The 12,424-nt window shown below is 49.0% G+C and overlaps 6 protein-coding genes across 6 annotated transcripts; 3 read left to right on the top strand and 3 right to left on the bottom strand.

Annotated features, from left to right (window-relative positions):
• Positions 1-328: 328 nt before the first annotated feature.
• Positions 329-1,573, top strand: N7471_006491 (WD40 repeat domain-containing protein; the record flags this gene model as incomplete). Its single annotated transcript, XM_057279210.1, has 1 exon — positions 329-1,573. One exon carries the CDS (start codon positions 329-331, stop codon positions 1,571-1,573), a length of 1,245 nt encoding a protein of 414 aa, XP_057138820.1.
• Positions 1,574-1,995: 422 nt separating this feature from the next.
• On the top strand, positions 1,996-2,754 carry N7471_006490 (carbonic anhydrase; the record flags this gene model as incomplete). The annotated part of the gene is made up of 2 exons (XM_057279209.1): positions 1,996-2,141; positions 2,214-2,754. The coding sequence occupies 2 exons, from the start codon at positions 1,996-1,998 to the stop codon at positions 2,752-2,754; spliced, it is 687 nt and encodes a 228-aa protein (XP_057138819.1).
• A 364-nt stretch (positions 2,755-3,118) lies between these two features.
• N7471_006489 (putative carbonate dehydratase) lies at positions 3,119-3,782 on the bottom strand (the record flags this gene model as incomplete). Its single annotated transcript, XM_057279208.1, has 3 exons — positions 3,119-3,350; positions 3,403-3,488; positions 3,540-3,782. The coding sequence occupies 3 exons, from the start codon at positions 3,780-3,782 to the stop codon at positions 3,119-3,121; spliced, it is 561 nt and encodes a 186-aa protein (XP_057138818.1).
• Positions 3,783-5,258: 1,476 nt separating this feature from the next.
• Positions 5,259-6,506, bottom strand: N7471_006488 (NADH:flavin oxidoreductase/NADH oxidase; the record flags this gene model as incomplete). The annotated part of the gene is made up of 1 exon (XM_057279207.1): positions 5,259-6,506. One exon carries the CDS (start codon positions 6,504-6,506, stop codon positions 5,259-5,261), a length of 1,248 nt encoding a protein of 415 aa, XP_057138817.1.
• A 530-nt stretch (positions 6,507-7,036) lies between these two features.
• N7471_006487 (amidase signature domain-containing protein) lies at positions 7,037-9,166 on the top strand (the record flags this gene model as incomplete). Its single annotated transcript, XM_057279206.1, has 7 exons — positions 7,037-7,300; positions 7,351-7,473; positions 7,537-8,185; positions 8,253-8,302; positions 8,355-8,492; positions 8,561-8,852; positions 8,918-9,166. 7 exons carry the CDS (start codon positions 7,037-7,039, stop codon positions 9,034-9,036), a joined length of 1,635 nt encoding a protein of 544 aa, XP_057138816.1. The 3' UTR covers positions 9,037-9,166.
• Positions 9,167-9,926: 760 nt separating this feature from the next.
• Positions 9,927-12,005, bottom strand: N7471_006486 (amidase family protein; the record flags this gene model as incomplete). The annotated part of the gene is made up of 1 exon (XM_057279205.1): positions 9,927-12,005. The coding sequence occupies one exon, from the start codon at positions 12,003-12,005 to the stop codon at positions 9,927-9,929; it is 2,079 nt and encodes a 692-aa protein (XP_057138815.1).
• Between the last annotated feature and the right edge of the window lie 419 nt (positions 12,006-12,424).

The raw sequence follows: 12,424 nt of genomic DNA, 5'->3' as shown, positions 1-12,424 counted from the left end.
GATTCAGTAATTATCTAAGAGGCAGAAAAATTATAACTAGCAGTTGCAAGTTGACCTATTAAGGATTGCCTAGGTAGGACGGGTACCTGTTTGGGTTCCGCCGGCCCCCGGGGGGGCTGTGTCTTAGTCAGCAAACCCATGCGCCCGGTCCCGGGGGCGGGGCCCCGGCGGGGTTCCAAGGTTGTCACACGTAGGATGAGTGGTGACACCTGTTTCAAGACGTATAAACGCCGAAGGTGCGCTGCTCCGTCGTATACAATTAGTCTCCGGCCTTGAATGGCCATGTGATTAGGTCGCGCCTCCCAAAGCCTTCTCTTATGGCTGCAACATGAACCCTCAACTGCCAGCCTATTCCGGGTCCACCCTAGACCAGCCGGCTGAGGGCGTTCTTGATGAAGACTTGTCTATAATTTTTCGCTGTCGGCTGTCCATACCATGGCAGGAACAGCAGGTAGTATACGTTGAATTCTCAGCATGCAACAATTTTCTCATCGTTCTTTGCCCATGGCGGGAACCTACGGCGCAATCCACCGAAAGAAAGAAGCATGACATCCTTGCGTATGATCTCGAGACCCGTGATTTCCTGCGTCTGGGAGCCCTAAGCTCAGCAATGTTGGGTGGGTATTATGTGGGAGCCAGGGGCGCAGCCATTGGCCCCGCCGCCACAGCGCAGAATGACAAGCTCGGCGGCCTCTTGCGGTCAAAGCCAAGCAGGGTCCTCCCTTTAGCCATTTGCCACAATCCAATCATCCAGGGAAGTAAGGCGCTCGATTCCACGCCCAGGATCGACATCGTGGATTTATACAAATTGAAGCGCAAGCGCTACTCGTCCACCATCCAGATCCAGGGACCGCTGGCATGGTCTCCTGACGGGTCACTTTTGGCTGGCCTACACTTTGGTGACCCAACCAAAGTGTCGCTCTTCCAGCCGCAAATGGACGGTATCCCTCGGATGGCATGTCTACCGGGCCACCTAGCGGACATTACGCAGCTAGCCTTCATGCCGGACGGCAAGAGCATCCTCAGCCGAGCGAGCGACGGCGTGGACCGCCTTGTCAGCACATCCCCCACGAGCCCGGGTAGGCTACTCAAGAGCTTCCGCGTGCCATCGTCAAGCCGGTATCCAGCCAGCATTCTGCAGATATCGTCGGATGGCAGCCGCGTAGCATCCGTGTGGGGCCGGCTCGTCGTGCTCTGGCACTCGGAATCGGGACTGCTCGAGAGCTACGAGCTCGAATCCGCGCGCCCCGACGCTGATCTGTTCCCTCTAGCCATTTCACCCGACTGTCACCTTCTTGCGTGCCGCTCCGACACGGGCGTTGAGGTGTGCGACCTGCTGACAGGCCGGCGCCGGGGCGGTGCGACATGGAAGGGCGGCGGGACCGGGTTCGCGACTGCGGCGGGTTTCAGCGGCGGCACCGGTATGATGCTGGCTGTGGGAATGTTCAACGGCGGAGTCACGGTGTATAACGTGCTTGACGAGGGGGAGGAGCCTCCCGTTGAACTGGAGACCCACGAGCAGCCAGTGGAAGTTCAAGCAGTGCCGATACGACCGTTTGAGGTGTCAAGGTAGACGAGGCCGATGCAAATTGCCGTGATATCGAGGTTATGGGAGGGTTATAGCAGCCCACAAAGCCTAGATTGTGTTGTTAGTTGTGCAGACATCACTTTTAGATCCTGCACGTATTTGAGGTACTGTTGGACCTTTTCTGCCTTCGTAGAAATATCCCTTAAAAGACTACATAGTTATAGTTGTACGTAAATGGATAAAATCTCGATGGCAGTAACTGATTATTTGATGGAATAACTACGAACCATTGAGCTGCATACCTTAAAATGGATCTGCAGAATGTCTTGGCATGTGCTTACATAAACACGACCCCTCGCCTGGGCGACAGGTCCCAACAATTCGGAATATCTGCCTGCTGCTGCGTTAGACGACCAGAACCTCGAATCGCTATTCACTTTTGCCAAGCCTTTGCACAACCTGACAAGATGGCCTCCAAACCCAATGTCAATCGCTATCTCAAGCAGTCGCTCGACCATATCTTCCAAAACAACAAGAAATGGGTCTCATCGAAGAAAGAGACCGATGCCACCTTTTTTGACAAGCTATCTGCTGGGCAATCACCCGACTATCTGTAAGCGACATAAGCTATGGCTTATTCTCGTCAAAAAAATGTTCATATCGCAACTCCTCTAACGGCAATCAGGTACATAGGCTGTAGCGATAGCCGAGTCCCCGCCAACGAAATTATGGGTCTGGAGGCGGGCGAGGTCTTCGTTCACCGTAATATCGCGAACTTAGTGCCCAATGTCGACCTCAACGTCATGTCGGTGATCAACTATGCTGTGCGGCACTTGAAAGTCAAGCATATCATCGTATGCGGCCACTACAACTGTGGAGGAGTCAAGGCGGCCTTGACACCTGCTGACCTGGGTTTGCTTAACCCATGGCTCCGAAACATCCGCGACGTGTATCGCTTGCACGAAAAGGAGCTCGATGGAATCCCCGAAGAACACGCGAGATACAACCGATTGATTGAACTCAATGTGATGGAATCGTGCAGGAATATCATCAAAACCGCGGCTGTCCAGCAAAGCTACCAAGAGAATCAGTTCCCCATCGTTCATGGTTGGGTTTTTGATCTAGGCGACGGCCTGTTGAAAGACCTCAAGGTCGATTTCGAAGCTGAGTTGGCGGATGTGCAGAAAATATACTGTCTGTCGTCGGGTGCCGACTCGGAACATTGAATGATCACAATCACAGTTGTCAACTGCCAGTCACGACTCAGGTGTTCGGTTGTTGCTCAGCCTGTAGCTTTCAGGCTTCTCTTTTGACCTGTTTTCCTTCGTCTCCATAGAGCTATACCGATGGCTTCCTGGCAGTGAGTGATCTCTGGCATATTCAGTTTTTCCTTTTTATCCATCAGTTGTGCTTCTTAATTCTTCCTCTTTGGACACTGTGTATACCACGTGCACCACGTAGTAATCAAACCATGCGGAATTCAACAATTTCCATCCTATCGTAAAGGAGGGAAATGGGAAGGAAAACCATGGAATGAATTGAACTGTCCACTGAGAGGGGAGAGAGAGGAAGGCTGCCTCAGCACCTGTCCTAAACGTTCTGCTCCCCTTCCAATAATTGATAGGCCTTCTCGGTCTCCGAATCGTACACTATCCCATGGATATGTAAGCGCCCTAGCGTAATTGCGTCGGTGACTTCGGGAAATTTGCGCAGCGAACGCATCTGATCAAGAATATTCAACTCAACAAAAGAGAAATCCTGCTCCCACACTGGGAGTTGATTTATATCTTCTTCGTGCATCGAGTAGAGATCGTTGAGCTTGCTATATAACCGTTATTAGCAGCTTCAGGGAATGCATCAGCAGAAGGACTTACCTCAACCATGGTCCTTTCAACCCATCTCTCGAGGCTGCTGTCACAATGTGACATCCGTAATGGCCGCAGACGACGATGTGTTTTACCTAGAGAGCGTAAGACAACGAACTAGCAATGGATTTTGGATCAAGGCTAACCTGAAGGTCAACGACGGCATGCTTTATAGTAGTCTCGCAGGACAGGTCGCCATCAATGATCATATTGCCGAGATTTCTGAGCACGAACAACTCGTCGTTGAGAATATTAAGCACAGTGGATTCTTTGGCATTGCTATCAGAGCATCCAATCCACAGAACCTGCGGAGTTGCCTGTTGAAGGCTAGGTATGTAGTTTTCCTTGAGAGGTTCGGCAGCCACCCTCCTAGGTCGTATTTCAGTCATGCTGCCTAAAATGGCAAGCAGTGGTGATATGGAATGCTCCAGGCCTCTTAACGAGAGAGGTTGTGGGGAAACAAAAGAAATGGCAACTTGCAACGGGATTTTGGCAAAGCATGATAGACTGGGTTTTAAAAGGAGCAGGACGAGCTAGGGCCCTTGCCGATCGTTATCTAAGTTCATATGATGTCCGGACAGATGTGCCTGATGGTAATTGAACTGCCGGGGCCGGTTGTCGGTTCCGAGAGATCTCCGGTTCGGCCGAAAGCCCACGTTGTTTGAGGCTAACCTTGGAATGTAACACGAGCCGGTCCCGGAAAATATATCCATGGATCCTGCCCAGGTGGACCCCATTCTAAGATTGACTTAAGTGTTGCCAAGAATGGAAGATATATAAATGTCGGAAGGGGCTAATATTGGGCCCTACTAGCGATACCCTAAATGCAACCTTAAAAGCAACCTTAGAAGCTATGAGACCCGCACATGAGGTCTAAGGGGTACTTAGGATAAATGTGGAATCGGGAAATAGAGCGTCATGAGGTACGCGAAAGATGTATGCAAATACGGACATAAATGGTGTGCTGGAGGGTAAGAGCACGTGATGAGTTACACACGCAAGGCTTTCAATCTACGTACGTTTTGCGATAATCTTCGGAGATACTATGTGTGTAACCATTTTTCCCTTCCCGACTGAGTGAGGGCTGAATGGCCACCAGCAGTTGGGACTTATGGACCGATGTGTAAATTGATGTTGCTGACCAGGACGATTTATCTCTTTTCAACGTAACTATTATAGTAAATCAGTGTCGAAGATCAGGTGATCCTCTATTCTTCGTAACTTCACAGCCTCTCTTCTCTCTATCTCCTCCCTTCCTCCCTCCAGTCTGTAGTTGAGCCAATGCAGTTGTTTGCCTTTTGTTGTGGTGGTGGCCTAGGCCGAAGTTGATGCCTCAGACATCAACTCCTTGGTTTGGTAGATAGTCGGAAGCTCGCCTTCCTGTAGGAATCAACTCTTTCTCCTCCTCTCTTTCAGTCCCTACATAGTAGAGCCCACAACACCTTTCTCTTCCAGTTGTTTCATGAGCTTATGAGCCATCGCGCATGATTCTTCTGAGCATATCACCTTCGATTCCACGATCCCGGTGGAGCAGGGCCCACGCCTCGCCCACAAACAAAGGAGCTCCGGGGAAGACCCCACAAAAGTCACCGAACCGAGTGCCACCGAACACATCAGACCTTCCTATGGAGGGCACGTCAAACATTTGCGCCGCCGAGAATACATTCAACCCTTGTTTACTTTTCCCCATCCAGTCCCTTCATCCAATTGCTTTCACTCTCGTTACAAATGACGAGAGGCCGGCAATTTCTCGGCTACTGTGGTCTGGGGAAGTTCGATCTCAAGACTTGTATCATCCTAGACAAAAAGCGAGATAAAATGACTGACTTTTTACAAAACATGTGTCAAATTGTGCCAACTGTTGATCACGAGCTCTTCGTTGTCCCCTTTCCACGCCCTTCGAAGCTCCAATCGATTTGTGTGGCCATCCTCACCTTCACTCCTAGCTCATTAGCAAAAGCACGAACTAAGCCAGGGTTCTGCTGGAACCAGCGTCCAGCCTGCACTGCATCAATGCCAGATTGAACCACCTCCTCGGCCAGAGGACCCGTTTTAATCCCGCCGACAGCCGTGATCAATAGCTTGTCGCCCACGGCTTTCTTGACTTCTTGGGCCAAATGCACCTGGTAGGCAGGCCCCGCTTTGATAGCAATCGCGGACTTGGGATGGATGCCACCTGAGCTAACATCCACCAAGTCAACACCACGTTCAGCTAGGAGTGGAGCGAGCTGAACCGATTGAGCAACTGTCCAGCTCTCGGGGAAGTCTCTCTTCAATTCCTCGTTCTCGCTGAACTCGAACCAATCAGTCCCACTGATTCGGATCAATAGAGGCATTGTTTCCGGGATGTTAGCGCGAATTGCCTCGGAGACTTCCAGAAGTAGTCTGATCCTGTTCTCGAAACTACCTCCATACCGATCCGTTCTTTTGTTGCTAACAGGGCTCAGAAACTGGTGCAATAGATACCCGTGAGCGGCGTGAATCTCAATGGCATCAAAGTTGGCCTTAACGGCCCTTTTCGCAGCCTCCGCGAAGTCTTTGATCAAGACCTCGATATCCTCCAAGGTAAGGGCCCTAGGAATGGTGTTGACTCCTTCCTCAAAGGGGATTGCCGACGGGGCAACGAGCTCATCCCAGCCGCCGACTTCCTTAGCAGCCATAGCGTTGAGGCTCAACCAGGGAGCAACAGCACTAGCCTTCCGACCGGCGTGAGCCAATTGAATAGCGATCTTCTGACTTTGGCTGTGGGCAAACTCAGTGATCCGCTTCAACGGCTCAATCTGAGCATCTTCGTAGAGACCAAGATCTTGAGGCGTGATACGGCCTAGTCTCTGCACGGCTGTGGATTCCATAATTGCCAGCCCGGGACCGCGCTGGAGAATTCCGCCCAGGTGGGTCAAATGCCAATCCGTGACCTTGCCATCGTTGTGATTGGCAGAGTACTGGCAAAGGGGAGCTAGGAACAGACGGTTTGGAAGCGTCACACCGCGGATGGTAAGAGGGGTGAACAGCTTGATTGATCCCTCTAATTGCGTGCCTGCTGGAGGCTCTTGCGCTGGCGTGAAATAGGAGATGCCTTTGGCAGCAACGTTGTCGATGATTGTTTGTGTCATGATGGCAGTGTTTGACTGGAGAGTTGAATTGGCACTGAAAATCGAAACCCGGATCAAGTCTTTGAGTTATATATCCTTAAAACCTATACAAGTAAATCAATTATAAAGGCAGGTGAAATTTTATATCGACAAGAGCCGAATAACCGTATACAACTGATTACAAATTCAGCATTTCATCTATGGATGGTGTGATATTATTAATCCATAGATATTAGGGGGCCATTACGAATCTCAACCCTGCAACGACATTCATGGATGCATCAACGCATCAGATTATTGGGTGTGAAGAAAAAGGAGAAACCCGACTCTCCACCGACCCCAACGCCAAGGGAACATCCCTCTCTCTGAATTCCTTTAATCCGTATCATTTGTTTGTCTCTCATATGGCCCCCGCGAAACACGCGCTTAACTCGTTTCATTTGATTGCGTCACTTACTCCAACACCTATGCCCCTTGAGTGAGGGTAAATTATTAATGTTATCCTCCTGAACAAATCGAAAATCAACAACTATTTTTCAATTGCAACCAAGATGTCGTGGAAAACCATAAGCAAAGAAGCTCAATCCGCAGTGCTGGAGGCCATTCCGACCCGTTGGCGGTTGGATATCGATAAATACAGGTCGCTGAAGGATGTGACAAGCGTGCCTTATACAAGCGGCATCCTGACAAAAGACCAACTCAAAATCACCGAACTCACGGCTGGCGAGATTGTGAAGCGTCTTGAGTCTCGCGAATTGAAAGCAGTGCAGGTCTTAGAGGCTTTTGCCGGGCGGGCTGCCATTGCCCACCAGCTGGTATATTAACATTCTCACAAATGATTTTATCAGGCTAACTTTAGCAATAGGTCAATTGCTTGACCGATTGGTTCTTTGAAGATGGTCTCCAGCAGGCGAGAGAGCTTGACGAGGATCTTGACAAGGGTGGGAAATTGAAAGGGCCATTGCATGGAGTTCCGATCGCTTTAAAGGTACGATGATATAGCATATACCTTTGATTTGGATGTACAAGGACTGATATAATAACCAAATAGGATTCCCATGAACTTGGAGGCCATGCCGCAACATTGGGCTACGTTTCAAGGAAGAACAACATCGTCAAGCAAGATTCTGCTCTTGTGACAACATTGCGTGCTGCAGGTGCTGTCTTCTTCTGTAAGACAACCATGCCTCAGTCAGGCATGGCTTTGGAGACAGTAAGCAATCTTTGGGGCCGCACTACAAACCCGTTCAATAGAGACTTGGGCGCTGGCGGGAGTTCGGGAGGGGATGGAACGTTAGTAGCCTTGAGAGGCAGTCCCATCGCGCCTTCAACAGATATGGGGGGATCTATCCGCGTACCGGCCGCTTTTAACGGGCTATATGGCATTCGACCTACGGCGGATCGCATACCCAAGGGAGGCATGTACACCACTAATACCGGGAATCTCACGATTAAACTGTCTTGTGGTCCTGTGTGCCACTCTCTCAACGACCTTGAGTTATTCACTAGGGTCATAAACGCCCACCCGAACAACAAATACGATGTGACTTCCGTGCCTGTGCCCTGGAGAAACCTGGATCATTTGGACCGAAAACTCACGGTCGGACTACTGAAGTGGGATGGGGTGGTAATGCCTCACCCACCGGTATTACGAGCTCTAGAACACAGCAAACAGACTCTTGAGAAGGCCGGACACGAGGGCAAGTTGGCTGTTTGCTTCTCTCCGGTTAACAATCTTCATAGAATGCTCGCTAATTTTATTTACAGTCATTGATTTCAAGCTACCTTTTGATGCCTGGGATGCTATGCAAACCACGGTAAGCATGTCACCAAAATTGGCAGAAACTGCATAATTAATGGAAGTTTTAGTTCGATATCTATTATCAATCGGGGTCTGAGGGAACTAGGTCAACTCTGTCCGCTTCTGGGGAGCCTATGATACCAGCTTTTGCGGATCTGCTAAGGGTTTATAACACCCGAGAGCACTCCGCTGCGGAAGCATTACAAGTATGTCCTGTTTCCTGTTGATGTTGACAAAATGCGGGAAAAGAGAAATATACTAATATATTGGACAGTTGAATCTCAAAACTAGAGCCCTCAAAGAACAATTTGCAGATGCATGGAACGACACAGTTGGTAGCTCCGGCCGTGTCATTGATGCACTAATAGTGCCCCCAGCCCCTGCAGTGGGCTATCCTCATGATTTCAACATCTACTGGGGGTATACCTCGCTGTTTAATCTTCTTGACTATCCTTCTGTCATCTTGCCAATTGCCAAATTCAAGGTGGATCCTGAGCTAGACCGCGTGGATGCCAACTACCAACCGGTCGAAACGAACCCCTACGACAAGCCCAACTATGAATTGTGTAAGTCTGCTTAGTCGGTTCAATCCCCTCTACCCTCACGGTTTCTGATGTTTTGTCAATAACAGATGATCCGGCTTTGTTCACAAACCAACCGTCAACTATCCAGATCGTTGGGCGACCATTCGAGGACGAAGAAACTATCCAAGTATCCTCGATACTAGATACATTATTCAAGGCTCCTTAAGTTAGATGAATTTGGTAATGACGGATATCAATATTCCCTCATTATAGAATCGTCTTTCCATCTATCTAAACCCGTTTGTAAATCAAGCGTCAACTTTCCAGCTACATACATCCCATCTAGAAAGTCTGGCGACACTGGAACATCACTTTATTATCATCTTCCTATGCACTCCTTTTATCTATCTTTCTCGTTACTTTTCCATCTCAAATATAAAATAACTAGGTATTCCCTACTATCATTGCAAAAAAATACCTTTAGCGTAGGCTATGTCCCGACTTTTAGACACGATGCTAGGCCAGGCCTCACTTATGCAAGAATATACTTCACTTCGGAGCTGGATGTGTGATACATATTCAAATCCAGAAACTTATCTCGACGCCGATTGGACATGAATAGCCCTAGAGGACTTCCGCCGATTCATGATCAATTGCTCCGTCGGAGAGATAATCAAAATTATTACTCCGCTGTAGAATATTCCCAGTGGACTCAGAAAAAAAAAGTCGAAAAAGCCTATTATCTACTTGGCGCTCCAGTCTACAAGGGTCTGAGTATCAAAACCAGAAAATTGGGATATTACTTATTCATTGCTTCTAGTACAATAATATTTGATTCGACCTTATTTTCCTTTTCTGAGACCTTTGCATTAGTACTAAATACGCAAATCCACAAGGGCCTTTGCTTATTTTTATTGCGAACAAGCTCATCTCCCCCTACCCCAGTATGGTGACATCAATATGTGGAACAATTGGATCATGTCGATGCACCTGAAACAATTGCTATCTTAACATCTGTACATTCGCTCCGTATAATAATCTTCGTGGTTACCAGATAACGATGACGTCAGACAAGGCTTGATTAGACTTTTGTCGATTGTTATTATTGATGGATTTCTAGTCTACCAACAACATTGATGCCGCACCTCTTCCATTTTCCAAATAAGCGATGATCACCACAAGGTGATGATCTTTAGGGACCTTGGCCATTGTTGGATAGCGATCAACGACCTCGGGCCGAGAAAGACAAGTCTCCCACTTCCACTGCTCGCCTTTCAGAGAAATATCCGACACTTTGCTACCATTAACAAAGACCTGAACAGAATCAACACCAATTTCAGGGTCGGATGATCGTGCAGTTCCTGCCACAGAGATTTGACGACGAATCTCTTTCCCAGAAGTCTCAGACGAGACCCATTTCGCAGAAGAAATGTCGAGCAAGGGCTTGGCAACAAGTGAACCTCTTGTACCCGAACAGACCAGCGATATATGATCCGATGGAATCGACGGCGTTAATCCGGGAATGGTTCGAGCCTGAGAAGCTGCCTCGTACGCGAACGCGTATCGCAGCATGTCGTTATCCGCATAGGCTTTGCATGCAAAAGTCAAGCCTACAGGCATTTGCTGTTTCTCCAACGTGCCCATTGGAAGAGTGATGCAAGGAACACCGCAGTGCTTCAAGAATCGGCCACCATTGGCGTATTTGACTCCATCCTGGAGAGCGTGAAGCATCGACTCAAGACTCTCGTCGGCGTCGGCGAAAGCAATGTCGCCATTCGTGGGGAATGCGAGGAGATCGAATCCATTAGAATCCATCCATTCCTCGAACTCCTTCTTGCGCATATCTTCTAGTGCATTTGCTGCCTTTTCAACGCCAGGAAGGTTGTAGAGAGTGTGTTGCCTGTCCTTGATAGAGTTGAACATCTCAGGGTAGCGAACTTGATTCTGAGCCTCGGTGTGTTTTGATGGATCATCCATCGGCGCAATCCGAGGGTGAATATTGTGTGGGTCAGAGGAAAGCAGATTCGGACAGTTTGGATCGCCGTTCACTTGCAGGAAATCGTCCCATGCAGTGGCAATCATCTGGCAGCGCTCAATGCTGGTCCACTCATTGGATATGCCGGGTACATTGCAACTTTGACCTGGAAAGTTCTGCTTTGTATACCCCTCAAGCAACGGAAAATCAGTTTCAATGACGGTTGCTCCCAGAGATTCCAGGGTAGCTCTGGCCTTCTCCCACAGCTTCTGTACTGGTTCGATACACACATGGAATGGCTTTGCGGACGGTGCACCGATGAAGCATCTGGGGACAGCAACACGTTTCCCCATGAGGGCATCTGAGTCCGCAAGATTGCGATAGCTTTTCGGACGAACCTCCGAGGACATGGGAATCGGAACGAATGTCTGGTTTCGCCAAAAGTCGATTCCTCTAGCAGCTTCCGTGTCATCGGCCACAATGACATTAAGCACGGCAAACAAATCTTCCATCGTCCGCGTATGAGGAACAATGACATCGCACGTCGGATATAGCGGCCATTGACCTCTGTTCGGTATAACACCCCTGGAAGGAGAGTATCCAATCAGAGCATTATTCGAGGCTGGCGAGCGACCAGAAGAAACCGTTTCCCCGGCAAAGCCAAATGCCGCAAAGCTGGCTGCAGTGGAGGTCCCGCAGCCATTAGAGGAACCAGAGGCATACGCAGTAGTGGAGTATTGCGGGTTATAAGGGCTTTCCGCCCTTCCATACAGTCCACGCTGTGATCCGCCATCTGCCATCGCTGGCATATTTGTTTTGCCAAGGATCACAGCTCCCGCTTTTCGCAGAAGTGCGACGATGGCTGCATCTTCTGAAGATAGTAGATCGGCGAAGGCGGGCGATCCAGCTGCAACTGTCATATCTTTGACCATGAAACTGTCTTTGACTGTGAAGGGGATTCCTTCGAGGGGCCGTGGCGGCCGGCCACTTGCCCGGTAATCATCTGATTGTTGTGCCTCTTCAAATGCATTGAGATTGAGCACACATACAGAGTTCAAGGAAGGTCCGCGGCAATCGTAGTATCCAATTCGATTCAGATAGCAGGATACGAGCTGGACACTTGTGATGGCTCGAATGTCGAGGGCATGAAGAAGCTCTTTGACACTGGCATCGACGATATTTAATGTCTGTGGTTGTTTTGAGACTTTGAGGCCCGGCATTGCGTTGTAATTGATTGTGTTGGTGTTTGAAATGGGGTGTCGACTACAAAGACGCAGACTTTCGCATCATTTGCGGGTTTTTCTTTTTGGGAATGAGGAGGCCAACAGGAAGTCTAGATGAATTCTGTCAGGCTAGATACCAGTGGCACACCAGATCTTTATATCTCCACCATAGATAACTCCAATTTTGATGATTGAAGCCCTTGAATACTAATCTCGAACTCCGAACATACTCATAGTTGCGAAGTATGAAGCGTTGCTTCTGATTGGCGGCCGGTCGGCCCCGGCTCGACCTTCCCTCCCAGTTTTGCCCATAGTCCTGCCTCCAAAGCACTAAGTTGTCGGACTTTTGCACTATTGGGCTTCCAATATGAGGGAAAAGTAGAAATGATGTACAAAAATGGGAATATATTGAAACT

This window comes from Penicillium samsonianum, assembly GCF_028829775.1.
Source record: "Penicillium samsonianum strain IBT 33392 chromosome Unknown utg000003l_segment0_segment0, whole genome shotgun sequence".
In the NCBI taxonomy this organism is placed as follows: Eukaryota; Fungi; Ascomycota; class Eurotiomycetes; order Eurotiales; family Aspergillaceae; genus Penicillium; species Penicillium samsonianum.
The sequence above is the reverse complement of the archived record's forward strand: the minus strand, read 5'-3'. Positions and strand labels throughout refer to the sequence as shown.